The sequence below is a fragment of the Oxyura jamaicensis genome, chromosome 11 (assembly GCF_011077185.1).
Source record: "Oxyura jamaicensis isolate SHBP4307 breed ruddy duck chromosome 11, BPBGC_Ojam_1.0, whole genome shotgun sequence".
NCBI lineage: Eukaryota > Metazoa > Chordata > Aves > Anseriformes > Anatidae > Oxyura > Oxyura jamaicensis.
In genome coordinates, this window is record NC_048903.1 from 849949 (window position 1) to 877775 (window position 27827).

Below are 27827 nucleotides of genomic sequence, written 5' to 3' on the forward strand. Positions count from 1 at the left end.
GCCATCCTCCAAGGGGTGAGGGCCGCAGCCGGCGGTCAAGGAGGTAGTGAGGGCCTGCGGGGACAGCGGGCGAGGGCGGCAGCCTCCGGCCGCGCCGAGCCGGTGCCCCTCGCACAAAGCCGCCCCTGTGCACGGCCCACGGGCGGCTCATAAAGACCTCCTTGTGCTTCGGGCCGGCCGGGCACCCGCTCGCCAGCACCTGAGGGCTGCTGCTGGGGCTCGGCACGGGAGAAGCCTCCCCAGATGCTGGCTGGGCTGAGGCGGTGGAGGTGGCAGCCACGGCACCGCACGGGAGGCCCGTCCACCGGCCTCACCCCTCAGGCGCAGATCCTGGGGAGCCTTGTTTGTTGTGAAAACATGTCCGAGTCTCCTGAAAACACCTCATGGCCGGCTCAGGGAGGTGAAAGGAGCCAAGCAGCAGCGCTGCAGCGCAACGCACCCAGCGCCGCTTGGCGCCTGCGCCCCGCCGTAGACCGGCCATTGCCATGGCGACGGGCCCAGCGGCCTGAGCCCGCCGAGGCGCCGGGAGCTGCCGCCCGTCCCCGGGCATGAGGCGGGTGCGGGGCCACCCGGAGCCGCCTCCGCGGGGAGAAGGTGAGGAGCGGGCGGTGGTGGAGGCCCCCAGCGCGGCCGCTTGGGGCTCCGCAGGAACCCTCGTCTCATCCCGCTGCCTCCTCCGAGGCCCTGGGCCTCGCCGCTCGCTGCGTGCCTTGTCCGTCCCCGCGTCCTCCCGCTCGGGGACTGCGAACGGAGACACCTGCGGCCTCCGAGTTAATAACCAGCATCAAATACGTGGCCTCTCCTCAGCGGCGACCGAGTAAGCCCCCAGTGTGCCCTTGCACCCTGCTGTCGGTGTTGAGCGTTCTCTGTGGAAGGCGAGGAGGCTGGGGAGGGAGAGGCTGTATCCTGCAGCCTCCTCACTTAACAGTGGTTTTCGTCACTTTCAGCGGATAATCAGTGCATAACCGCAGGAGAAAACTTCCAGTCATGAGGGAAAGGCAAGAGGAACACTGGTCTGGCTCTTCTGAGGGCAGCGTCACACAGCTGTCTTCTGGGTTTCTGGGCAGTGTGTTAGGAATCAGTTGCGGAGTGACTGTAGTCTTAAGAACAGTTTAGCTGGGAAGTACTTTACACCAGCTTTAGGCACAGGTCTGCATGTGAAAACTTCTCTCTGTAGAACCATACGAAAATACTACATGCCTTTAAAAACACCCGATGTTATAAAACCGTCTCAGGAAAGCCTTGCAGCAAAGCGAGGCTTCCAGTGTCTGCGTGGACCTGGCTCTGCGGCCAGGCTTTTTTTAGGAAAAAGGAGAAACCTGGGAGTTTTCTCAAGTAATCTGAGCAGTTTTTGTAACAGGTTGCTCAGAGTGAAATGCAAGCAAGTTTTCAACAACCTTAATGAGAAAAATATCGAATTATTAATAACTTGGTCATCACTGATGAGTCAGTGGCCATGTAGAAATTTGAACTATGAATGTAGGCAGACACTGCTATTTTCTTAAAAGTTAGTCTTTTTACTTATTTATTTATTTTTCCCAAACTGGTTGCTGATAAGATTATGCTGATGAGCATAAGTTTTATTATTTTATATTCTTGCTCCTGCTTCTTTATCACTTGACCCCAGTAGTCATCTTTGCTTGGGCCGATGGTGCAGTTGGTGAACCATTTTGCTTGCTCTTTCAGCACATTGGCATGTTTGCTGTCTTCCAGCCCTTTGGAATTTTTCTGGTACTGGAACCGTTATCAAAAACACCATGAGTGAGCCAGAGACCTCCTCCCCCTCCTCTTTCAGCACACTCATGTGCAAAGGGACTAGCTGAAAGCAGAGAAACCCAACTCTCTGCTGTCCCAGGGAATGAAGAGCTGATGTGTTTCTTTTACCAAGGCAGGTTTTGTTAAAGGTTCACCCTGGCTCAGTGGCAAGCAAAGAGCAACAGCTAACAATCCAACACAAACTGAAATAGCATCTGAGCTTGTAGCTGTTGTGCAAACAGATAAACATCAAGACCTTTCCAGTTATGGTTCCAGTATGAGTTATGGATCGTAACTCATCTTTGCAGTTAAATCTTGCTCTCTCGTGCTGGCAGTCCAGACCTTGTAGGACAGCTGAATAGTTTGGCAGTTTACCGCATGGGTGTCCTGCATGTGTGAGAAACTAAGCTGTGTTTTTGCAGTAGATTTTCTGTATTCCAAGGTAGCTGTGTAGCCATAATAAGGAGAAATGCTAAGTAGGTAAGTGGACAGTAGAAGGCGGAAGCTTGAGAAAAGCAGGATGAGCAGTGTTAGAACAGTAAAACAAAGATCACAAGTTCTCAAAACATAAGAAGGGGGGGGGAAGGAAAAAGGAGAAATGAAAGGGTTGAAAAAAAGAAAAATTGTTCATATGTGGTATAGAGGAGTGTCGAGTAGCTTGTGAACCTGCAGTACTCAGCCAATGAGGAAACAGGGGAGGGGATCAGGTGTTGGGTAATAGGGAATAAAAGGTTACGATTTGTTTACTAAAATGTACTCCTGATTGGCAGGACGCCCACCATTGCAATCACGAATGAAATAGCTTCCCAGAAGATCCTGTCTGAAGAAAATTATTTGAGATTTTTCTCACATTTGTAACCTTCTGTTTTTTTTTTTCTTCTAGCAACAGCTGGCTTTATAGTTGTGTTGTGAGCAGTTCCTGCTCCTTTTCCCCTATCTTTTCACTTTTTTTTTTTTTTTTTAAGTTTCTAGTCTTTCCACTTCCTTTGTTGCTGACAAAGGGGTCTCTGTTTTCTTGGGTGCTGTGTAGCGCTAAAGTTGCGATTCCAGACCACGTGCTCCAGTGGGGCTATTGGCTTTCACTGTCCTTCTTGTCACTAGCTGAAAGGAATATATGGCATACATGAGATAGGTGAAAGCGTGTGTTTTGCCATCACCTGTAAAACAGCTTTGTGGAATGAACACATCCCCCAAACAGATCATATCACACTCCGTCTCCAGACTGCCACCCTATGCTCTTTTTACTTGATTTTGGTCTAGATCCATCAAAAAAAAACTGGCAAAACCTGCAAGTTTCCCTTAGCTAAAAGTTTGAGGTATTGTTGTTTCTTGCAGCTATTGGCACTTGCTTTTAGAGTGTGTAATTGTTTTTCCCCTTTTGTCACTATAGATCATTAATCCCCATTGCAGAGAGAACACCTTTCCTCAGATGCATTTGTTGGTCTCTTGGACTTTCTGTCCATCCTCTTGGGGCATATCGCCAGGACCAGGGCTCAGTAACCAAATTTTTGTATCACATATTTTGTTTTCCCTTTTTATTTCTGTAGATGAATATCTGCAATAAGCCTCCTAATAAGACAGCTCCAGAGAATTTCGGCGAAGCTGTTCCTGAGGTGCAGGTCCAACGCGCTCGAAGGAATGGCTGGAGCTGGCCTCTGCACCCTTTCCAGATTATTGCCTGGTTGCTGTACCTCTTCTTTGCGCTGGTTGGCTTTGGGATCCTCGTTCCTCTCCTGCCCCTCCACTGGCTGCCCGCTGGCTATATCGTATCCTTTGGTCAAGAGGAGAGCATGAACTGTAATAAACTATCAACAGTTTGTTTTTTTATATATATATAAATGTTGTTAGGTAGCATATAAAGCACAGGAGAAGCAGCTGAGCCAGAATCTTGATCTTTTATCCATAAATACTACGTATTTTGAGACCCACTATGTCCCTCCACTTAGGTAGGTCACTAACATTCTACTTGTCTCCTTCATTGCTCTCTTCGCTATCTTTGCCTCCAGATCTCTTCTGCTGTCTACTCCTGCCTATGCATCTCCTTTGCCTTATATTTTTCTACAAGTGTGCTTGCAGCGTTTGAAGGAAGTCATAGGGAAAAGAAAAGCCCCCAGACATGCTTGCCATGATGAGCTGCCTCACTTTCCTGTGCTGACTGAATGAGTCTTGAAAGGCAGCTGTCTAAGTGTTTGCTTTTATGGTGTGGTTCCTTGCGATAACAAGCAGTTGATCTCTTCCCAGAAGCCTCTTCCTCTCCTCTGTAGCAAAGCTGTGAGTGAAAGACAAGGTGGTGTAGAGTGATCATCGGAGGAGAGGTCTATCATCTATTTCCTCCAAATGCAGGCAGTATCTGATGCTGAGGTGCTCATGCTGTCAAGGCATCTTCTTCTGTGCCCATGGTTTCCTCATCCTGTCTTCTTCCCCACCTCCCATCATGTTTCTCCCTCTCCCCAGCAAGGCTGTGGGATGGAGTAGAGCTGGTTGCAGGGTCTGGGGCTGTGTGCCTCCAGAAGGGGCTGTGCTGGAATGTGGGGTCCTTTGCTGGGGAGCAATCCTAATGCACTCAGTGCCACCTTGTACTGTCACCTGTACCAAGGAAGGCACCTGCTCAAGGCCAGGCCATGGCTCCTGGTGGATTTGATTGTCTGAGAAGTTGCAGACTAGAAGAAGGAGTCCTGAGAGTTGAATTCATTGCTCACCAAGCTGGTGAAGGATTATAATTTGTGTGTATCTATGTGATTTTGTCATTTCTCCCGTAACATATTTCCTGGTGAAAATAAAATTGACAAAGTGGCTCAGTGAGATTGAAGTCAGGAAGTCTGACCTATCTTATGAAATGTCAAACAAAGCCAAAGCAGATTTATGCACATACATATATATGCACACATTCTGATGTATTTAGGACTTCCTGTTGTCAAGGGTCAAATTAGAATGAAATTAAACAGGCGCCATTTTTGCTTTTTGGAAAAAAAAAAAAAATCTTGCTAGGTTAATCTCTGGCAATTTGTATAAAGATTACTCCAGATGTGTCAGTCTTACTGTGGCAGAAACCAAGGGGTATGTTTAACATTGTTCTGTAACTGGAAACAAGAAAGTCCGTCTGTGTCAGCCTATTTTGCCTTTCATATTTAAAGCTTTCTTAGCAGAACCAGATAACCAAGAAATATTACAGGCAGAATCTTGGGAGAAGTTCTGAAAATATGCTCCTGGGATATGCACTTCTGCAATTTGTACACGCGGTGTTCATATATTCATATGTCCACACACCCTTTGATATTATTGCGACTGATGCTTTTGCTTATAGTTTAATTACACTTGCATGATTTAGGCATTGTTAATATCCTTAGCTCACAGTTGTCTTACAACTACCTATCTTACTGAAGTCCTTGGTATTATCAAGGCTTGAACTTCATAAATTTGTATGCCAGATATCTTCATAACTCAGTCTAAAGTCGTTCTAACTCATCAGATTAATGTATCCCAAAGCTTTACTACCAGTTATTACAGCACAAATGTCTCTCTCTCTCTTTTTTTTTTTTTTTTTTTATTTCCTTACAACACTTCTGTGTTTTCCATAGACTTTAATATGATCAATGATGTGTTTATATCTGGTTTTATAGCAAATAAACTGGAAGATTAATGGTTGCATGCATGCTCGTCTATCGCAATATATTGAGAAGCAAACTCTGGAGCACAGTGATTTTCCAGATACGTAAAGCTGCTGCTTTGTAGTCTTTCCAAATATTGGCACTCACTTGAGGTTTGATCAAAAGTGCTTCTAAAGCTTATTTGCTCTAACTTGCTACTGAGTTTGGAATTAAGAATCCAAACAGATAATAGTTGGAGAAACAAATGAGAAATTTGGGGTATTCTCTGTCTGTAAATTCTGTAGGACCCTACTTGAAAGGGGTGATCCTCTTGCTTGGGATTCAGAGTAAAGAAAAGGAAAACAAGGTGATTGGTACTGGTTACTTGATGTGACTTTTTTTTCTCTTTTTTGGAAGTTTGGTCTTGTGAAGGGGCATGTGCACGGCCTTAACTGACTGTTCCTTTCCAAGGATTCTCTATGGACTAAGAAGGGTGGACCTATGTCAACAGCCTGCACATGGGGTCAGATGCTGGTAAGTAAAGGTATTTTTTAAAAACTCCTGTGCTAGGTAGGACATTTCTGTGAGGCAGAATAGTACATTTTAAGGAGGGTTGTTTCAGTAGATTTAGTTTTCTTTTTGCAGAGGATATTTATTACCATGAGATAGGGAAACTTCTTTGTTAATAAAGCTCAGATTAATGTGCCGTAGTCAGATATATGGTAATTTCTAATTACAAGCCATATATTTCTCGTCTGTGTGGGCTTTGTGTACTAAGGATAAATATATATGCATTAAACCACTCATACAATCCTTAACTGTGTACTTCAGTGTCCAGGAGTGTGTTTTATCTATCATTTAGTTGTTCATCTTACTGCAGTCTCCATTGATCCTGCGGATGCAAATGTGCGAGAAAAAAACTATCTAGGGCCTCTGGCCACCTTCAATCGTAATCAACATGCACATGTCATTGAAAACCATCATTGCCATGTCTGTGATGTAAATGTGTAAGTATCTTCTCTTTTTCTTCTATTTATCTTTCTTCTTCACCATTACACTTCACCATAAGGCTCTTCTTACTGTTAACTATAAGATTGAAATCAAGTCCCTGAAACTCTTAACTCTATAGTGCCAGTGAAACTTCATCCTGTGGCAGGCTTCAGTTAGTTGGGTAGATGCTCACTGTCAAATGTGTGCATGGTTCAGTGTTTTATTTAAGTGCTCTTGTGTTGTGTGGAGAGAACTGTTCTGTGTTATCTGGATGTTGGTGTTAGATCTGAGAACAACACCTAACGTGTGTGTGTGCTTGTATTTGGCTAGATGCTAACTGGATAGCAAGAAATGCTTGGAGGACAGAATTTAAGATCAAGATTTGTAGACTTGCTAAAGAATTTGGGATCTCTACATCAGAAATCACACAATGCATTAAAAAGACAAACTTTGCAGCATTTGGGATTGTGCTCCAACAATGCCAATGTGGTCGATATGTTTGGTAGTTTAAGTATTCCCAATATCGTAGGTATTCTCATGACTACCAGGATCTCTACTGCTGTATGCCCCTGTACTTGTGTCACTGGGAAGGCATGGTAACCTGTTGGTGCTGCCACTCTAACACCACCCTTTCTTTGGCAGGAGTGCCAAATCAAAGCACTGTGGAACTTGCAATAAATGTGTGTGTGGCTTTGATCACCACTGCAAATGGCTCAACAACTGTGTGGGAGAGAGGAATTACTGGTAAGGGCCTGGCACTGTAACAAGAACACATCGCTGCTTAAGTAATATCCCCCTTCCTGGGATGCTCCTGCATCTCAGGGTAATCTGGACTGAGCCACTCAAAACCACTTTTCTTTCAGATCCCAGCTGCATAAAGTCAGTCATGAGAAAACCAGATCGAAAATGCAAGCATGACTATGCCACCCCCATGACCAGGGATAAAATTCCTACACTTAGAATTTTGTAGTCAAGCATTTACAAGTAAAAATAGAAAACATGCTCTTATTATTTGGTGTTAGGAAAAGCTTATGTGATGGTAACTGGCTGTCCTTAATGCTTGTGAGAACTGGAGTGGGAATAGAACCATGGTCATACTGTTCCCATCTCTGAAACAACATGAATCCAAACTGCCTGCTTTCCCTAAGAGATTTGCCAGTTGGCAGGAGTTACAGCAGTATACAGGTAACTCTAATCTGGGCCAGGTTTAAGGTAAAGAATAAGGAGGCTATCACTGATTATTGCCTCTCAGCTCATTTTCCCGAACTAGAACTGCATGGGAAGCAAAGAGTTGTAACTGCTGATTGCCACGATACACTGCTGTTAGATTTTGTGCAGGGAGCTCTTTGTCTATTCTATGTATACTTAACTGCCTTCTAACTAGAATTGCTCTAACATGTCACAGTTTAGTCCCTCAGGGTAACAAATAAGACTCTTGCCCAGCATCTGTGAAAGTGCCACAGTAATTTGGGTTGTCTGTCCTTTGAATTGTATGTGTGATGTTATTGAAGCCACTCAGAGCTCTCACCTTTTTGGCAGGTTCTTTTTGAATAGTGTGCTGTCTGCCATTCTGGGCCTTGGGCTTCTGCTGCTCGTTGCTTGCTACGTCTTTGTGGAGTTCTTCATTAACCCCACGATGCTTCGCTCTGACCAGCACTACAAAGGTAACAGCCATGCTTCAGTGAAGCATCCTGTGAGTCAGCCAGCATCTCTCTGCATGTGGGATTGGATTCCACGGGCTTTCCCACTGAGGAGGAACTCCTGTTCCTTATTCCCTTCATGTCATATTTTTACAGGAGCGTCTCTGCTCAGGTGATGCAATGTGCTTCCTTCCAGAGCCTACTAAGCCGCTCTTCCTAAAGGCCTTGCAAATATAAAGTTTTGTAAGCCTCAAGTGCATAATGGGTCTGCAGCCAGTTTTGAGTTAACAGTATTTCCACCTGTAAAGCCAAGTTAGAGATACCTGGAAAATCTGCTGACCTCTCCTGTTTTTGATTTACAGTTCTAAAGAACCACACGGATGTCTGGTTTGTGTTCCTTCCTGCTGCTCCTGTTGAGACTGGGGCTCCAGCCATTTTGGTTCCAGCTGGGACTTTTATTCTACTGAGCCTAGTGACCGTGTTCCTGCTAGGCCACCTCTTGACCTTTCACATCTATCTGAGTAGGTATTATGTTCCTGTCATCTGCGTCCCCGTTTCATTTTCTTCATTTTAGCTTCTACTCATTCTGTGTGTTCACCTATGTTACAGCTATGCATACAACATACAAGATTACCACTGAAGAGGTTAAAAGTTGGAATTTAACATATGCTTCTTTAACTTTATACTTCTGATTTTCCCTAGAGGCCCTCTCTTACAGAAGTCTCATTAGATGCTGTTTCTGAATTTCACTAGTTAAGTTTTTCTTTCACCAATTGCAAGTGAGAGCCCAGCAGGGAGAAAACACTCTACACATGCTTGCCTTGGGATGAATCTGTTTCATCCTGTCTGTAAGACCTCAGATAAATGTTTTTGTTGTCTCCAAGATGCAAATTAACCTCATAGGCAATTGTTCTGTCCAGTGCCGAGTTGTAGATTACCCTGTCTTTGCGTACAACTTCCACGAGAGGGTGCTCCCTCCTTGGGATAAAGTCGTGCCTTCCCTTGTCAAACAGAAACATGAGTTTTACACCAGTTCTACTCAGGGGTTGATTTTTTTTGTTTTCTTGGGGGGATTTTTTTCCTCTTTCAGAATAAATTTTGAGCCAAATTAACTTCTAGTTTTGACACAATTTAAATTATTTATGAGGTACCTGGAAACAGAATTTAATTATTGTTAATTTTTGTTGTCATTTTATTATGTTGACATCTGCTACTTTATTGACGCTGGTTTAAGTTGTGCTCCATGCTGTGCAAAAGCGTGTTGCGTAAGTCCTTGCTTAAAAGGAGCAACTTTGCCACATTGAAGCCTATATTGTATGTTACAAGGTATGCATTATTTCGACAACTGAGATTCAGGGAGAGAGACATATTATTTGTGTTTTAAATTCACCTTATTTCACACATGTAATTTTCAGTGGTCTCATCTGAGTACTTTAGGATAGACAGCATTGGAATGAACCACCCTTTTGAAACATAATTACTGTTCATGAATATTTTTTAATGAATCGTTTTTTCCTGTGTAATTAAATTATAGAATATAAATAACACCCTCATGGCTGATACTGCCTTTAAGTTTTGCATTAAATAACAGCAACAACAAACTGGCTTGAATCAGATTTAGCTATGAAAATCTTTGAATCTGTTTGTGTTGCAAGCACAGTGAACTTCTCAGAATTACTGTCCTGGTTTGAACTACTTAGTTCTATCACAATAGATTGTTTTCAAAGTAGTAGATCCATGTGTTCAAAATTAAGTGTTGATTGAGATTCAGTTGTAGAGGCATTCAGGGAACCATGGCTCTTCAGAAGTTTGGAGGGAGGTGTCTTTTTGGTTATGTGTTGCACATTATGTGCTGCAGTTGTGTGCTATGTGGCTAAATGCAGTATTTTTTGACTAAACAACTGTTAAAATATTTTAAAAGTTTTTCTGCTAAGTATTCAGAAACCAATGAATTCTAAACTAAAAATGGTATACAGCCCTTTGCTTCTGAAGCAGTATTCTGTTTCTCAAATAATGCAATCAGATTCAATTCTAGTAGCATTTGCCAGCACTTGGTACCATCCTCATTAAGTGCATTCACTAATCACTTGGCTGCAGAATCGCATTCATCTTTATGTTCCGTCTTCCTGGCCAAATGGATATTGGATTCTTTTTTCTTCATATGGTCACTGCTTTAACAGGAGGGGCACCTTCTCTTCTGTTCTTCCCCACTTCCCTATGAACTGGTTCTGCATTTATGGCATAGTTTTGAGGGGCAGGATACTACTGGTACAAATGTAGTCAGGCAGAGCAAGGATTTTAGTCTAGATGTCCCATATCCTAGGCATCTGATTTAACTGCTATGCTACTGTAAACAGGAACAAGGCTTACCAGGCTGTGCAGTAAAAAGCTGCAGCATCCATTTCTAGGTTTTGTGGTCTAAAAATACATACTACATCAGGGTCATGAGGGGAGGAATGTCTTAGTTTTGGATGTTTTGCGTCTCATGAGAAAAACAGGCTGCTCAGAAATGTAAAATGCTTTTGCTCATTCATGGAAGCAGATGTGTTTGTGTGTGGGAGACCTTAAGAGCATATAAACTCAGGCACATAGGAGCTTTGGACATGTCTCTTTGGCATGAGATGAGTCGGGCATTTGGTGCTCACTGTTTTGGACATTAAATGTCTCAATCTTCTTTATGGGACATGCTAACCTGCTGAATTTCTTTTCTACATTTAGCATTGCATCCCTTTTGACTGCTCACTGAGCTTTCTATGTGATACAGATCTTTCACGTATTGGATATGAATAATGGCTTTGCTCTGAAATGAGCTGAATGAATTGTGACAGCTTAAAAGGCTGAACTGTGTGCATGAGGCATCAGACATCCAGCTGAACACTGTGCCTGTGAGAAAGTGTTGTGGTGATCACAATAAAGGATGCAGTAAGATAGACAGTGCAGTTTTTCAGGCTGTTGGTGGGTGGCAAGTAAAATCGGGAGGGGCCTTTCATGCACTGACAGCTCTCTCTTTCCTCCCAGTGTGGAACAAGCTGACTACATATGAGTACATCCTGCAGCAGCGTCCCCAGCAAGAGACCAAAGAAGCAGACAAGCAACTGGAATCTTGTCCCTCCCAAGTGATCCCCAGTCAGGTACTCATTGTACTTTCAATCAATTTCTTGTAAAAAAGCCTCACTTGTTCGCCGTGTAGAGTTTGCCTCAGTTTTGCAAGCTCTAAATTTTAGAGGCAGTGGCTACAGGTAAGACTTCTGAAGTACTTCTGTGGAGTAGAATAGGATGTGAGAGAGTCTAAGGCCTGTAACTGGATGAACACTCTGGGCATAAGCAAGTACTGATTTCAAATGAGTCAATCTCACCCCTTCTCTTCCGCCACTTGTTTTGGGCCCCAGACTATCTATTCTGCTTTGCCAGCACAGCTGTTTGTTACAGTCATGCACTGAACAGGGTGGGGGAATTTATCTGTGTAAGAATAAACTTTATTAAAAAAATAGTTGAGGTAGTGTTTAGCTGGGCCAGCTCCCTCCCATTTGGTTCACCAAGCAGTCACGTAAGTGCTTGTGTCAGCATGAAAGAGGATGACTGAAGAGTGGGAAGGACCTGTCACTGGAAAGGGCACGACCATCTGTTCTGGGGGCAGTGTGCATTTTGCGGGCTCATGTGTGCGGTATTGTAGGTCATGACTGAAACAAGGCAGGCTCTAGGACTGGAAAAACTGCGGTTAATCACTGAGCAGCTAATACTGAACAGTTTAACCCTCCTGAAAAAGAAAACGGCACCAGTCATGATCAGCAATGACCCAGATAGCTTTGTTTAGCTGTGTTTACACAGCAATAAGGGACCTTGTGATTACCATGATGTTGATCTGTATTGCTGTAAAGGAGTTCTACAAGGCTTCGGCCCTGCTGCACTGTGCAGTGGCAAATATTGCAGTATTAATTGAGAGGTGCAGCGTAATTTATTTTGCTGCAAGACAACTCTGTCCCTGGGATTACTCAAAATCTGACTGCACAACATTTGTATTGGTTTGGGCAGGGGATTTACTAGAAACTTCCAGACATTCTTCCCAGTCTATATTATTATGTAATTCTGCAGTCCCATGTAATTCTACCTAGCTTTATGCAAGTGAGTTGCCTCCTATACAGCCAGTTTTATATTTCATAAGAAACTAATTACATCCAAGCTTAATCCAGGTGTTCTGTGTAGAGATACTGGGATCTCTCTGGACACATTAAAAGCTTTACCCTATCAAAGGAAAGGGGAAAGTGAGCTAATTCCCTTTCTGTACAATATGGATACCCCAGCTTTTTTTACTGTCTTGGAAAATTTGAACTTTCAGTTTAAACAGAGGTTTCCATAACAACAAGGATGTTTGGCACTTTGTCTCAGAGAGCATGAAAATTAGAGCAATAATAAAACATTAGCTCTAATGATTTCCTAGTTACCAAATTTTGATCGATACTAAAAATACATCTGAACAGAGCTGGACTCTGGTTGGGGGGGTTCATCAGGGATGTGGCTGTTCAGTCCTGTTCTCCTGCCTGCTCTGCTGCTTGTCGAGGTAGGTGTGAATCTGGTTAATTTGTAGCAGCAAGCTTGGAAGAAGCAGGGTGAAAAGTTCTGTGTTTCAGAGCTACAGTTCGTACCTTGGGGAACAATAAAGACTGGAAGATGCCCAGTAACATTGTTAAGAAAAATGTTAACCCACCAGATTTTCCTTGTTCCTTACATAGCAACCAGAGATAAACACAAACAAATACACTGGAGTAGGAGTACACCAAGTGACTCGCCTTTTGTAAGCTGTGTTGACTACAGCCTTTAGTTTGAACACAGAAGTCCTTTGTAATTGATCCAAGATCTTGCAAGCATAAAATAGAAATCATGTTCTTCCCACCTTTGTCTTAACTGCTCGTTATTTGTAGAGAGTAAGAAGAAACATGCAATTCCCCTGTAATCCTTGTATTTGAGGCTTCTTCAAGCTTAGATGTTGGTTTTGGCTTCCATTTTCCATGTTCTTCTGTGGTTATGTCTTCAGCTACGTTCAGGTTGAAGGATTCTTATATACTTGTGAAATCTTTCTCAGGACATGCAGGAAATAAAAGCACTGTTTGCACACTTACATGGTTCAGCTATCACAAAAATGCAGAACAGTTGGACATACAGCCTTTGCTTCTATTACTACAGCCAAAGCAGCAAGTGCAAGTAGCAGTGTTTTGTTTGTTTGTTTTTGGTTTTGTTTTCTGTAGACAATTATAGAACAGTCAAAATTTGTAACCACGAGGTTTGTGGGTGGGCACGGCTGTAATCAACCTTTAGAGGAGGTCTAAGCATGGCCAGGACCTGTAAGTTGGCTGTGAGCTTTGCTAACAGACTCAAATCAGTTTAGCAGTCTGTTCTCAGGAAGAGTAAGAGCTGAAGGCTCTTACTGGGAGGTAAGGGTGGCTCTATCTTGCTGTCACGGTTGACAGCTGGCCGTCCTGTGGGAGCTGAGGGAGGCTGGGGCTCTGCGCTGTGCTTGTAGCTTTCGTCACGCTGAGAGAACATTGCATTTTCTACTGATCGAGTCTTCTTCCATTTGTTTCTGCTTGTCAGCTCTAATGCTTTACTTTCTTCTATGTGGCTGCTTTGGTTATACATAATTTAAATGGCTGAAATACACAAAATGGATTTTAAAAAGGCTCTTTTATTGCCTGCTTGGAAAGAATAGTTCACGGTATTCTGAAGATGCATCATTTGTTATTCTCCTTTGAAATGCCAGACCTGCAGTTCTGTTGTGTGCTGTGCATGTTGAGTCCTGATCGTTTTCAGTAGCTGTGCTCCTGCTCCAGCTCACTGCAGCCATAGTGAGCTTTCCTCTGGAAAGGCCTGCATCTCCCCACCCTGCTTTTTCCAGGCTTGCTGCTTCAAATTGACATGAGGTTGTGTCTGCTCTCCTTCATTTGAGACTCAGGTGCATGAGGTTTGGGCATAAATGTTAAGAATTTGGTCCTCAAGGAGCTTTAAGGAACCATTTATGTACGCTTGATGTTCTGTCAATAATGACCAATGACTTGAGTTACAAGTTCTATGTGAAATGTATATGGGGTAAATTTCTGCAGATCATGAATCTGCACCGGCGTAAACTCTGCTGGTAGTGGTGAGCCCAAAAATTCATAGTTTGCAAACCAGAAAGTTCAAGCACTCAAGACTGCTGAAACAATTCTCTTCAAATTTGATGTTAGCATCTACAAGACAGTTGTAAATTTCTTTCTACCTCTTTTATTTATTTATTTTTTTCTTTCCATATTTGCAAGACCAATTAAAGTAAGAGCACTTTACAAAATGCAACAAGCCTGAACTCTTTCCAGTTTGGCAGCCCTCTTATCTACATTATATGAGTACCGAGACTCCAGGCCTCCATGCCAGGATTTTTGAAAGCAACTAGTAAATTTGGAAGTTTCTGTGCTGGCGTGTAAAGAAGGCTGGGCAAAGATGATCAGGGCAATGTGCTGGCTCTGACTCTGGGAGCATAATCCCCAGTACCCTCTCCCAGCATTTGGCAATATGTGTCAGGGGCTTCTGGAACACAGAGCATCAAATGGCTTTGTACTTGCTGCTTGCTGACACAAGCTTTTCTAATTTCTTCTTGAATCTGTGTAACATTTAGCACCTGCAGCATCCTATGGTGGTGAGTGCTACAGCTTAGCTCCATGCTGTATAAAACCCACAGCTTTTCTTTTGTTCCTTTCGAAGCTGTTGCCTGATCCTTTTTCATTTGATGCTCCTTAAGTGTAGCATTGTTGAGATGTGAAACAGTTATTCCCCATTTGTGTACTCCGAGCCACTCACGTTTGCCCTGAGTATTTTGCCTCCTGTCTGAAGGGCCCTGTTTCGTGTACAGAAAGTGCTTGATACACTTCATTGGCCCTGTCACTTTTCTCTGTACCTATTTCCAGATCTTCTGTGGGTGAAGAGGCTGGAATGATGTAGAGAATACAGAGTCCAGGCTGCCTGTGAATTTATCCAGTGACATGAAACCATTATCTCTTTGCTTTTTTTTATGCCTTTCCTTCTCATTCCTATCATCTGAAATGATTTCTTGGCTGCCACTGAGCACGCAACTCCATGAATTCATTTCTAGTTCAGAGAGCACTGCTTTGTATATAAAGTTTGCACTACTTTTCCCAAGTGCATCGCTTTCCATCTTTACATCTAGCGATATTGATTTTCATGTGCCATTTTATCATGCTGTAATTCAATATTACATGAATCTTCTGTAGCTCTTTGCAGTTGGCTTTCATTTTTATTGCCTTACATAAGGGAGCATCATCACCAGACTTCATCTCACTGTTCTGCTCTTCTGTTTATGAATGTGCTGAACTGCAGAGGCCCTGGGTCTCTCAGGAACCCGTCTGTGGGATGTCCAACTTTGACTTCATTTTCTCAAGTCTGCTGATCGGGCTGCTCAGCCGAATAGGTCTTCCTGCGCTTAAGGCTTTTGTTTGTTAAGCAAATGCATATTGCATTCAAAATCCCCCCCATTTTTACAACTTAGATTTTGCCTCACAACATATGTGGGTTTTTATAGTCACTGCACACTAAAATATTGAAATTTGGCTCGCTAATTATTCAAAAGTGAGTGCAGCTAGTGAAAATAGAGCATCAAGGTTCTCCTGCGCACAGTTTGTCTTTTTTTTTTTTTTTTTTTTTCATATTCTGCATCAATTAATAATAATCTGCAGAGATCCTCCGAACCTCTGACCATCATAATTGCATACTTCTGGGGGGAGAACTGGGAGCCCCTTTTCTGTAATTCAGCTACTTGGATTTAGGAGGCTTATTTGTCAAGCCTTTTATGTTTATGCGGGTATGCAGCTTCAAAAGTCAGGATGGGGTTACTTGGAATTCATCTGTACCTGAGGAGAATGAGTAATATATTGCTTTTTTTGCCCTTTTTTTTTTTTTTTGAAAAACAGCACAATTATTAGCCATAAAACATTCACACAAGAAACAGAAAATGCTTAAATGCTTTATGATTTTCCTGTATATTGCATGCTTTCAGTTTTGTCTCCTCCGTTTTGAATTGAAAAGAACTTTTCTGCATTCACTGATTAACTCCTATTATTGAACTGTATAACTAATGAAGGCTTTAAGTGATATTTTGAATGCGGTCCCAAGAAATGATTCAGCTGGCCTCTGTAAGTGTGCTCTGATGTGATTTTGAGTCACATGAAATTCTGGCTGCACTAAATGAATGAATCGGGGACTTCTAATTGCCTCAATCTTGGTTTTCCATCTGAAGCAGCAGACTCCTCTGCTGAGATTCAGCTGTGCTAGATGTAATGACAAAATATGTTTGGCATATGGCTGAGGAGGGAGGAAGAAAACACTTCAGTAGTGAAAATCCCTCTTCTCCACGGTGTCCATATTGTTCTGAAATTGTTATTTATTTATTTTTATTTTTCAGGAAGCAGACTTTTTTTCAGGTAACCCCGGCTATACAGACCCTGGTATTCAAGTAGAGGACTTTACAGCAGTAACTGCAGGAAAAGGGTGAGTAAAGTAAATAGATAGGACTCTCCCAACAACATGCATGCTGAGTGGGAAATTGTCATCAATGTCACTTTAGGAACGTATGGAGCACTGGTATTTTGACCAAGATGTGCTGAAATCTTTGAGTTTCAGGAGGATAAATACCTGCAGGAGTAATTGCCTTTGCTCCTCTGGGAAAATAACTTTCCTAGAGCACTCTGTTTAGACTGTTTTAAACTGAAATTCATTTAAAGCTGCCTGAAATATAGCTGGGAGCTCCACCTAAGCTTGTAACAAAGTTTCTACAGTGCCACTGAAAAAGGAGATGGTCTGCTTTGCGAGCAAATGTGAAATCTGAAAGCCTGTTAAGTTTGTGATTAGGCTTAGAGCATTTTTGTGTAGGAAGTCACAATTAATCAATATCTGTGATTGCCTTGGAATTAAACAGAACACCCAGCAGTTTTGAGAGCTTGTTGTACATACCTCACCACTTGGGAGGCCCCTACAAGCCATGTCTACATTAAGTGTAGCATTTGCTGATATACTTACCAGTTCCAAGTTTTTTTGGAAGAGGTCTAACTTAAAGCTCAAATCTCGCATGTCATTTAATTAATATATTTCCCAGACCCTCATCTTAGAATACTCTCCATATTCAGTTAAAATGTAAGAAGGAACAAGGAAGGTTCAGCTGAAACCCTGACCATGTACATTTTTGCTGCTGTGCCTCAATTCATCAGCTGGTCAAGTGACTTGCTCAATGTGATGTCCTAGAGCACTTTCACATCAGAAAATCCAGCCTTATCTCATTTCCAGTTGCCCTAGGCTTTTTTTTCTGTAGTAGATTATAAGAGATCAAGCTCAAAAATGTCTTTAGGTTGTGTTTGTACCAGTTCAGTATTTATATCCCCACATCTGAATATCTCAGATTTCTGAATCTGAGTATCTGAATTCTGATTATCTCAATTTCTCAGGCCATAAGGGTTTTCTGTCAAAATCAAGTTTCAACTCTACGTGGAAGCCAAACAACAACACAGAGTACTGATAATATGCGTTGCTAAGAGCCATTGCATCACACAACAAATGCTTTCTTCTGTTACCATCTTAAACTTCTGGGTGGTTTTGTCCCATAATTCCTATATTGAGCTCATTATAATTATATGATTTCAGGTTGTCAAGAGACCTGAATCACAATATGAATCAGCATAGTTTTAATACGAGGCGAGCAGTCATGGTAAAACAGCATCCTTCTCTCTTAATTAAGCCTTGCCTATTAACTCATGTCCCTGGGGAAGGGAGAGGGAATCCTTTATGTTTTGTGCACAGTTGCGCAGGAACAGCTACCCTGCAGTCATGCTGGGAGTGCTGTGCAAAGCAAGGGATGCCTTAGTCAGCCTGACTGAAGCTGGGTATGTGCAAGAAAAATGGGTGCCAGGGTAAAGCAGTGTCTGAGGAAAGCATCTTGTATATCTGCCATGTGTTTTAGCTTTTCAAAGCTCTACGCCCACAATGATGAAGCTGATCCTGAGCAGACCACCTCTCCTGACCTCCCATCTCTTCACTTTGCAGTCCCTTCACAGGTAAGCAGGAGACTTGCTACATACCAAAACCTCTGCTGCTGATGATTCATCACGTTGCATAGGTACAAACTCGCTCTGGTGCAGACTGTGGATACGTCCTTTCTACGCTCGGTCTTGCTGTCCTCAGCGTGTATGTGCAGGGCCGGCCGTGCCCTGCAGTCATGACATCCAAACAATACTCTCCCATCTCAGCTCACACACGTGATCAGATGTATTCTGCTGTTGCTTCACAAGCTTGCAGTTCAGCTGTAATATATGGAGCCTGTACAATATCTTGCTGTTCCAGTGCTGTTTAGTGACTGTATCTATAGCACCGTGCGTGCTTCTGTAGAGCAAAATCCAACAGCTAATGCATTCAAATATGGATACTAAAGAATCTGCCCAGGGAGATATGATGTATGCAGACATGAAGCCTTAATGTATAAAGCAGTTGTTCAAAGTCAAGTTTTCTGCTTTTTTGATATTCCTTTTCCTACATCCAGATGCTTTCCCCACTTCCTGAAATGGCAGGTGGTTGTGCTCTCCCCCTTTCCTCCAGGCTTATTGATCAAAGTTTTGTCATCTGAATGATAAGAAAGCTTCCTTTACAACTACACTTGTATTCTGGATACTGTATTTTGTGACTTTGGGGCTTCTCGCTTTCACAGAGACAGAAGAAAAGACGAAAGAAGACGCACAAGACTTCTTCTTCAGCAACAGAGAGCAGATCTAAACCACATGCTAGACCTTGGCCCTCTTTCCCAGGTCCTCAGTCAGGTGAGAGTGCTTCAGTCAGCTTCCTTGCTTCGTAACTGTTCCAGTTCACTGAAATTTGAAGGATTTAATATGAACATGACTTTAGAAAGTCGAGATAAGAAAAAAAGTGAAGAACAGAAACTCCCATGAGAATAACAAATATGAACTTTACTTTGAAAACAGCTGTGTTTTGAAGAGCTGATGGGGTTGAGATGCCAAATTTTCCTTGCTCTTCATTAGGGATTGCAGCTTTAAAAATGGTAGGAGAGAAACAAGAGCTACCACCAGGAACTGGAATTGGAGCGTACAGAGGAATGAAATGGAGAGCAAAGCAGAGAGCATGAGGAGCTTGTAAAGACCAAAACACTTTTGAATCTAAAAATCAGTTGAAATGGCTATTTCTTGGAACTGTTAGTTCTAGGGTAGCTGAGAAGAAGGACTCTTCTTGCTCCTATCATTCTGATCAAGCTGTTACTATAGCAGCACAGTTAAACAATCGTGATGCTCATTTCAGTTCCATATTTCCGAGGAGGAAGTCACAGAAAAAGATGTTGTGGTAGCAAACAGCTTTACCAAGGACTGCTTTCATTTTTAAAGGAAAAAATAGTCAGATGAGCAAAAGGGTAAACTATGTCTTCATAAACAATAGTAGGCTACTTAGGCAACTGTGTGAGCAAAACAGATGGCAGGAGTTCTCTGACTCTCTAAAAAGAAGAAAGAAAAATGCTAAACAAGTGCTATGCTATAGAAAGGAGTTGGCTGAATTTCCCTCATTTTTATCCAAAGCAAAATTAGGAAAAAATAATTCAAACGAATCCAGAGGGTTAAATATGAGATGAAAATTAAAACACGTTGAAGAACTCAAGAACAAATAACTGAGTATCTGATCCTGAACATGTTTGGGTAACTTTATGAACAAATGCACTCATAATTATGTTAGCCAGAACTTTAACAGAACAGGTGAGAAACCCTTGCGTTTCTTGACTTCTTGAAATGCAAGAAGGGATCTCCAAAAAAGAGGCTATGCCATAACTATTGCTTTCCCTAAAATTGCTATAATTTTCAATGTGCAACAGTTCATCTGTGAAACCAGACTGATAGCCAGCCACCTGGAGTAGCTTTCCGGTCGCTGGCATACAGAAATGAAAAGTGTCATGAAACTCCAGCACTGTCAGGAAGTTAACTGGCTTGAGAAAAGAAGGGAAAACGAGTGTTTCCGAGAGCTTGGAGGCACTTTGAAATGATCAGAGTTGGGTACACTGCTGAGTGGAGAATTCTGCACATTTACACATTTACTTTTGCATAAATATGTATATGGGGGTTTTAAACACAAGTGGATCATCCATATCAGAGTTCTTGGGCTTGTTGACGTCTTTGTGGGGCTGAGGGATGTCTGTCATCTTAAGCTTTCTTTTCTCTTTCTTTCCACCTCTAGAGTTTCCAGCCACAGCTGCTGCCACCTCCTCTTCCCACAGCCTTCGCCTCGTAGTGCCAGCTTTCCCTCTGAGAGCTGCTGTGCCCCCCAGCAGCACTGGCCCCATCCAGGCGGCGGGACCCCCAGCTGACTATCACTCAGAGTCTGCTGAGTCCATGGATGAAATTCCTGTGGCTCAGACTCGCCTTGGGAGCACAGCCCCTCATGGTCCTTCTAAGAACAGCTCAAGCAATGCTCAGCATTATCCTGTGTCCACGGACAATCCCAGAGGTGACAAGGAGAAGAATCTGTATTCTGGGCACAAGGTAAAAAGGAAAAGGTGCCAGCAAGACAGACACGTAGAACAAGACCTGGAACTTTTTTCTAAGGTCCCTGCTGTGTTTGTAAGTAAGAGCAGTGGAGAACCTCAACTGTCACAGCCCCAGCCTGCTGGGAACACATCTGAGCCACATCACAGAAAATGCACCAGCAAGCAACATTTGGGCAGACATAAACCAAGCTTAAAGGACATAAGGACAAACACCACAGTGGCCTAGTGATCAGCCTTCCAAAGCCATACCCTTTCGGAATGAGACAAGAGGTTCTCTTTCTATCTGTATGTTGCTGTTCAAAGATCTTGACTCCAGAAACTCATTCTCTGGAGGTAGCAGCATCCCTTTACATGATGCTGACCATCTTCCAGCACACCTAGCTGAGAGGCAGAAAAAAAATCTGCAGCATCATTTTTTTTTTCTGCCTGCTGCATCTTCCTAAGCCAGGTGTGCCCCTGAGCCCAATTCCACTCTCCTTGTCAAGGGGAACAGAACTGCCCTGGCAGGGATGCGCCCAGGGCAGCCTCTGGCCCTCAGCCAGTGTTAGCACTCTGTAGAGCACTGAGGGCCTCATCCCTGCACTGTGTGCATGCCATCACACCACAGTGAGACATGTCTTGCTGCCTGGCTAAAGGCAACAGGTAATAAGGAGATAAACCTGAGGTAGGCGCCTTGAGAAGCTGCTAGAGAGAACTCAGTGTTTTCCATAGGAAGGGGCTGTCCCTTCCCGGCCCTCTGCAGACCAGTACTGCAGTAACTTTTGGTGTGTGGGAAAAATACAAGGCTGCATCTCTGCCATCCCTTGGTACCCTGAAAACTAAATTTTCCATCTGCCTCTACCCAGTCAGTTTCTGGATCATGCCTGGGGGCCTCAGCAGGTAGGCAGGGAGTAACCTCAGGATTGCTCTGTCCCTATACCACTTTCCACTGTGCACCTTCAAGCCAAGTCCACCAGCATGTATTCTCTAAAGCAGTGTGGTTTGACCTACTCAACTGCACCTTCCCAGCTGCCTGAAGTGCCCCACAGTGCAGCTTCATCAGAAACTCTGGGACACAGCCCGTCCTGAAAGCTTTCTATCTCCTGGGCTTGCCAAATCAGCCTCAGTCCACAGCCAAGCTTGGACTCTCTGTATTGCAGAAAAATCCCACACCAGACACCGGGGCATGTGGCCAGTGCCTGGAGTCACAGCTCTGTGCCGGTGGTGAGAAGCAGAGAGCTGTCTGGGCTGCAGAGCCTGTGCTTCCCCTGTCCTCCTGGCTTCCACGGGCAGCATGCCCTGCTGCGAATTCCTGGCTGAGCACTGAGGCCAGGGCTGCCAGGAAGCCCGGATCTGCCTAGCAGCCAGCTACCTCAGAGCCCAGGATAGCAGCGAAGCACGCATCCCGGCGGGCTGGCCACCAGCACGTATGTGCCTGACACCATTTCCCATCTGACAGCTGCACAGCCCCTGCCTCCCTGGCATGGCAGCAGCCGCCTTGGCTCCTTGCACCGTGTGTGTGCTGCCCGTGTGCGTGAACACGTAGGTGTGCCAGCAGAGAGGAGACGTGGGGAGCCTTTATCACCCTGCCCCATCAATTCATGCATGGAACCCAGGGCCAAACCATTCTCCATACTATGGTGAGTGCAGGCTGGGGAAGGAGAAGACATGGTCCTGGGTGAGTCCAGCTAAGCCGTTCCTCCGCTTGCCTAGGCCTGGACCTGCTCGATCCGTGAGCATTAGGACAGAACAGTTCAGTTGGAAGGGGCCTACAAAGATCACCGAGTCCAACTGCCTGACCGCTTCAGAGCTAACCAAAGGGAAAACATTACTGAGGGCATTGTCCAAACGTCTCTTGAACCCTGACAGGCATGGGGCAGCAACCACCTCAACAGGAAGCCTGCACCAGTGTTTGGCCACATTTCTTTACTTCACAGTAAAGAAATTTTCCCTTATACCCTGTCTGAACCTCCCCGGTGCAGCCTTGGGCTGTTCCCTTGTGTTCTGACACTGGTGACCAGGGGGAAGAGACCGGCACATCCCTCTCTGCTTCTCCTGCTCAGGGAGTTGCAGAGAGCAATGAGGCCTCCTTTTGAGGCTCCTTTTTGGAGCTTGGGGCTCTGTTCCTTCTGCCAGGGGTGTGTGGAGACCAGAGGGGCTCCTCTCTAAACACTTTTCCTGCTCCAAAGTTTAGTGAAGTCTCCAAAGCTGATCTGGGGGAGCAGGTGAAAGCGTGTCGTTGTGGAAGCTGGGCATTGTCAGGTCAAATCACACCAACACAGGGCCAAGGACAACGAAGGAGCTTTTGGGGTGTGCACAGACACGACGCAGTGCTTGTGTCTTCCACCATTTTCTCAGGGCCCAGCGTGGCCCAACATGACCCCTGGGGAGGGACTCTGCATCATCCCAGCCTGGAGCACGAGGCTGGTTGCTCCGTAAGGAAGCACAGGAACCATCTGGAAGACCAGAGACCTGCTCGGAAGAGGGTGGCTTTTTCAGCTCTTTTGAGAATCTGCCTTCTGACTCAATGGCCTTCAGTCCCCAGCCTAGGTTCTCTCTTCTTCTCCCCCACTCCACAGACATGCCCGATCCTTCCCGTTGTTCCCCTCGGCTACATTTTGCCCAAGGAGCCAGTGAATTTTATGGATCCTGGAGGTATTCCAGAAGAAGAGGGCTCCCAGGCTTTGTATGAGACATCCATGGGATGATGGAGGCAGTGCTGATGGAGTACACCCATGTGCCCGTCTGGCGTTTAGGCAGTGTCTGGCCCCGTTGTCCTTTGCTCGAGGCTGGCCGAGGAGCAGTGTGGAAGCCTGGTACCGCAGAGCTTCAGCCCCTGGTCCAACTGCTCCTCCTCGCCCCTCGTTTTGCCACGAGGTGCTGGCAGGTGGCGGCACCAGGCAAGCTTATGGCAAGCTGCACGGTAAGGGCATGGTGTGTACGGCACAGACAAGGCAAACACTGGAATGGCTTCTCTGGGCCTGAAGGGTTTATGGGTCCGAGGCGATCTCCAGAGCCACCACCGGCGAGCGGTGCCGATGGGAGTGGTGGATCGTGGACAGGCGATCCAGGCCGAGCACTCCCTGCTGTGCTCCTGGGGAGCTGTCTGCCATGGTAGTGTAGATGAGATCACGGACCCCAGATTTCCGTAAAGGGCTTTCTTACTGTCCTGCTGGCTGACTTTTGACTCCTTAAACAGCTGAGGTGAGGAGCCTTGACTCTTCACCGAACTGTGTGAACCATTGATCAGCAGAAGTGAAGTCTCATGCTTGAAGTCATCACGTTTAGGTGTGCAAGGAGGCTTTGCCTGTGGTCATGCACGTTGCAGCTTCCAGTGCTGCTGTAGCCAGGGGTACCCGCTGGCAGGGTGACCCTTGGGAAATGCTGGCACGTGTGGGACCAGCACTTGTGGCCCAGCAGATGTTGTGCTGCTCGTCTGCAGGACCTGGACATCTGCCCCGGATGGATCCAGGTTAGACGAAGCCCTTCCTGTTGTTTCTCCCCGTGTTTGCTGCCATGCACCCTGCAGTAGGCTGGGCTCAGGGTTTTCGAAGGCCAGCTGCCCCACCACCCAGGAAGCACCAGTACTTTCTCTCCAGCAGGTGCCCCTGAGCAGACCTTTCATGTTTTCTTACCCCTCGTCTGTGCAGAACCGGTCCCGAAGTCATGTATGGAGCTTTTTATTAGCTCTGTCCACAATAAAATTTTCTATGCCTTTTGCTAAATGTTTTCCTCCTTTCTGGAGTCATTCACCGCATTTATCTGCCTGCTTGATGGTCCCCAGGGTCTTTGGTCCGCCTTTCCCATAGGAATGTCCCAGCCAGGCTCTGCACCTTAACCTGTGGGGGTGACAGGGGTCCCCTCTCCGCAGGGCCCTATGGACGTTAGGCAGCAGGCACGTAGCACAAAAACCTGGGTTTTTTTTGCGGGCCAAATGCTGCCAAAATGCAATTCCTTGACCCTGGATTGCGGCAACTGGGTGCTAAGGGAAGAGCCATGTCCCAGGATGGGCTCCCAGTGCTTCCAGTGCTGCGTATGGGCTCTGGGCCCCTGAACGCCCCAGGTGGCATCCCACAGGATGGTGTGTACGTCTGCGGGGGTTGATTTGGGCCGGGTTTTGTGGTTTTGCCACAACCACTGTAAGGGAGGAATATTGAGGGTGCGTAGTGGGCATCGAGGAGTGGAAGTGGTGGCACTGAGATGCCTTCAGCTCCTGGGAGAGCTGGTGCACCGCAGGATGAACCCCCAGAAATGCCACCCAGGGACTCAGTTGCTTTTTCTCTCAACACACAGCTTTGGGTGCCACTCACGGTGTCCCACAAAGCCCCACGGGCTTTCCATGGCAGGCGGCGGCTCCCACCCAGGACGGCTCCCACCCAGCTCCCTCCTTCCTCTGGGCCGAGCCCATTTCTGTCCCGCGGGGCCCCCAGCGCAGACGCACTGAGGGTCGGGGTGCAGGAGGCGCTTCTGCCGCCCCCGCAGGTCCAGTGCCCCGGCCTGGCCGTTCCCACCACGAGACACCGTGGGTTTTTATCAGGAATAAGCAAGGTATTTGCAGGAGGGTGACAGCTTCTGGAGCCCTTCCCAGCGCGGGGTTATAAATCTTGCTGGCTGTCAACCTGCCGGCGGCTCCGCCGGCCTTACAATGCGATCCTTTCTGTGCTTGCTTTCATCTTCAGGCGCGGCTCGCTTTCTTAGTCCTCCCTTTGAAGCCAGGGTGACCTTCCTGCGGGAGTCATCTTCGACTGGGACATTTTTGGAGCCCGTTCTGCCTCGGTGACCTGCCTCGAGTCACGGGGGGGAGATGCAGAGCCCTGCCCCTCCCCATCCCCGTGCCGTGCATCGCAGCCGGGACCCCCGGCCCCCTGCCCACCCGCTGCACCTCGCCACGCTCACGCCGCTGCTCGGACACAGCTAAGCCCCGCTAATGCCTTCTGGACGCGCCGTTGCCGAGGTGACTGTATACATATTGCACAACCGCCGAAACACTTCCCTCTGTTTTGTAGCAACTTGCTCTATAGGAGCAGTGTTCCCACATAACCTCATCCCGCCCCAGATGCGACGGAGCCAGCGACTCATTTGGCGCTCCCTGATGAAACGAGATAACTCCGCCGAGCCGGCGGTGCCCGGCCCTGTGGGAGGTGAGGAGGGCACATGGGTGCACGTCCCAGCACGTGTGCGCGCTCCGACCTGCACCCGCAGCACCCTGCGGCCACTGCAGCACGCCAGGGCTGCGTGCCGAGGTGGAAGCAAGGGTGGCCCCGGTCCTGTTTGCTGGGGTTAGGCACGGTCCCAGCAGAGGCGAGCCTGGCACCTGGCCTGCTGCATCCCTGTGACACCGACCCGTGAGCCCCAGCACACCTGGGATGAGCGCTGGAGTTGCACAGCTCATTGAGCGCCTGGGAACATTGTAATTCTTTCTGGATATCCCCAAAAGAGCAAGGTCCCTGGGGGTCCAAGAACAGAACCACATCTCTGCTCCTCCCTCAGTCGTGCCACAGGACCTGCGTGACCTCCTCCGCGGCTCCTGTCCCTGCCACGGGCTCTGGACCAAGCCCCAGCCTCCTCCTGCGCTTCCTTTTCCGGGCTACCACAGGAGCAGCAGGAGCCAGCCAAGGACCTGGCTGCCGCGGCCACTTCGGCGTGCTCCGTCCCGACGGGGCTGTCACGGTGACAACAAATGCACAACAAACCCCAGCCCTTAGAAACCGAAACCTGACCTGCTCAACCCGCCCGTGGGACGGCGGCGGTGGGGCAACGCGTCCCTCCGGGTTTGGTGCCCCTCTCCTGGCACTCACCCGGCTCTCCAGATGTGCCTCCCCGTGGGGATCCAGATATTCCATCCCTTGGGGATCCAGATGTGCTGCCCCAGGACCAGCCGTAAGCACCTTCCTCAATACGTGGCAGCCCCAGTGACTGTCCTCTCCTTGAGGCATGCAGCGGCTCTTCTGAGCTCTGCCCTTGGAGGTATTCAAAAGCCTCCTGCAGATGGTCCTGGGTGGCCCTGGTGGACCAGAGGACCTCGAGTCCCTTGCCACCTCCACCGTTCTGTGACTCTGTGACACCAGGACAGGCCAGAGGCTGCTCAGTGACCACTGTCCCCTGTCCCCCGCCGTGAGCTGTGGCAGGGCCTTACCCTGCGGGATGGGGCATGGAGCCTGGACCCCAGGTTAGCTCACGGGGTGCTTGGCTTTGCAGTAAAATTATTGGACTTTTGTCCAAGCAGGAAAAAAAATCACAAACAAAACCAGAAATTAACAAGCCCAATTTCCTCCTAGCTGTCAGCCTGCATCTTCGAGCATGTAAAAGCTTCCCTGCAGCCTCTGAAAGCTGGGCTAGGGGACGGGGTGTGTGGAGGTGTCTCGGTGCCAAACTGCATCTCCTGGGGGCTCCTGAAGCTGCCCAGGAACCCGGTGCCCACCCCGAGCACGGGCTGAGCAGGGATGAAGCTGCCTGGGCTTGGTCTCGGGCTGTGGCACAGCAGCTCCTGCCGGGGGATCGCAGGGTGACCGGGGACCAAGCCCCACGAGCAAGGGCAGCGGCAGCATCCACACCACCTCCTTTCCCCCCCCAGCTGAGCAAACCCTGCTCAGCCAAGGAGGAAAAAAAAAGGGGCTGGATTCAACGAGCCGGGGGCTCCTCTGCACAGCAGCAGCCTGAGACCTCGTCTGGAAAGCTTGGGAAAAGCAAACGCGTCTCCAGGTGCCCTGTCTCAGTGCAACAACCAAAGGCTTTGCTCAGCACGGAAGCAGGGTAGGTGATCCAGCAGGGCTGCCTGCCCGGAGCCGTGGCGATACGCGGTGCTTGGGGAAACGCACGTGGAAAAGGCAGAAAAAAGGACAGCATCTTTGGAGGCTGTGATACTGAGGGAGGTTTTCACGCTAACAAACAAGCCCTTTTGTGGAGAGCAGAGGCAGCTGCTGCCGGGAGAGAGGATGGAGGGATGGAGAATGGAGGGCGGAGGGGTGGAGGACAGAGGATGGAGGGATGAAGGCTAGAGGATGAAGGACGGAGGGATGGAGGACAGAGGGCAGAGATGGAGGACGGAGGATGAAGGGCAGAGGATGGAGGGCGGAGGATGAAGGACAGAGGATGGAGGATGCAGGGATGGAGGATGCAGGGATGGAGCCGCTGCGACGCTGCCCCTAAAGCCACGAGCGGGCTCTGGGTGCACGAGCAGCTCCGGTACCCCCGGGGGCAGCTCCTCCGCGGGGTCCCCCCGCTCCTCCCGGCTCCCCCCCGACGAGACCCGGGCCGGGCGGGGTCCGGCGGCCGCTTCCCGTCCCGCCCCGCACGGGAAGCGGCCGCCGG

The 27827-nt window shown here is 46.9% G+C and overlaps 2 protein-coding genes across 17 annotated transcripts in view; both read left to right on the forward strand.

Annotated features, from left to right (window-relative positions):
• Window positions 1-286: 286 nt before the first annotated feature.
• On the forward strand, window positions 287-21315 carry ZDHHC1 (zinc finger DHHC-type containing 1). 16 transcript variants are annotated; one of them, XM_035336960.1, is made up of 11 exons: window positions 287-594; window positions 3303-3521; window positions 5814-5876; window positions 6975-7076; window positions 7872-7996; window positions 8335-8493; window positions 10991-11103; window positions 16416-16501; window positions 17964-18057; window positions 18705-18813; window positions 20228-21315. In XM_035336960.1, the coding sequence occupies exons 2-11, from the start codon at window positions 3394-3396 to the stop codon at window positions 20761-20763; spliced, it is 1515 nt and encodes a 504-aa protein (XP_035192851.1). In that variant the 5' UTR covers window positions 287-594; window positions 3303-3393; the 3' UTR covers window positions 20764-21315. The 16 variants fall into 16 exon arrangements, with proteins under 16 accessions (XP_035192851.1, XP_035192867.1, XP_035192850.1 ...); XM_035336958.1 differs by lacking the exon at window positions 5814-5876 and adding an exon at window positions 6174-6349 and having other exon boundaries at window positions 346-594; XM_035336961.1 differs by lacking the exon at window positions 287-594 and adding an exon at window positions 6205-6349 and having other exon boundaries at window positions 3379-3552; window positions 5760-5876.
• Window positions 21316-27195: 5880 nt separating this feature from the next.
• Window positions 27196-27827, forward strand: part of TPPP3 (tubulin polymerization promoting protein family member 3) — a 3783-nt gene continuing 3151 nt past the window's right edge. Inside the window, exon 1 of the mRNA XM_035336907.1 lies at window positions 27196-27269. The gene's annotated coding sequence lies outside the window, so the exon portion shown is untranslated. The remainder of the gene's footprint in view (window positions 27270-27827) is intronic.

Excerpts from the sequence above, each read along its gene's own strand:
- ZDHHC1 (XM_035336958.1), top strand. The coding sequence starts at position 3,303 with ATGAATATCTGCAATAAGCCTCCTAATAAGACAGCTCCAGAGAATTTC. Across the intron at positions 11,104-16,415 it reads CCCAAGTGATCCCCAGTCAG|GAAGCAGACTTTTTTTCAGG; the intron begins GTACTCATTGTA and ends TTTATTTTTCAG. Across the intron at positions 16,502-17,963 it reads GCAGTAACTGCAGGAAAAGG|CTTTTCAAAGCTCTACGCCC; the intron begins GTGAGTAAAGTA and ends CATGTGTTTTAG.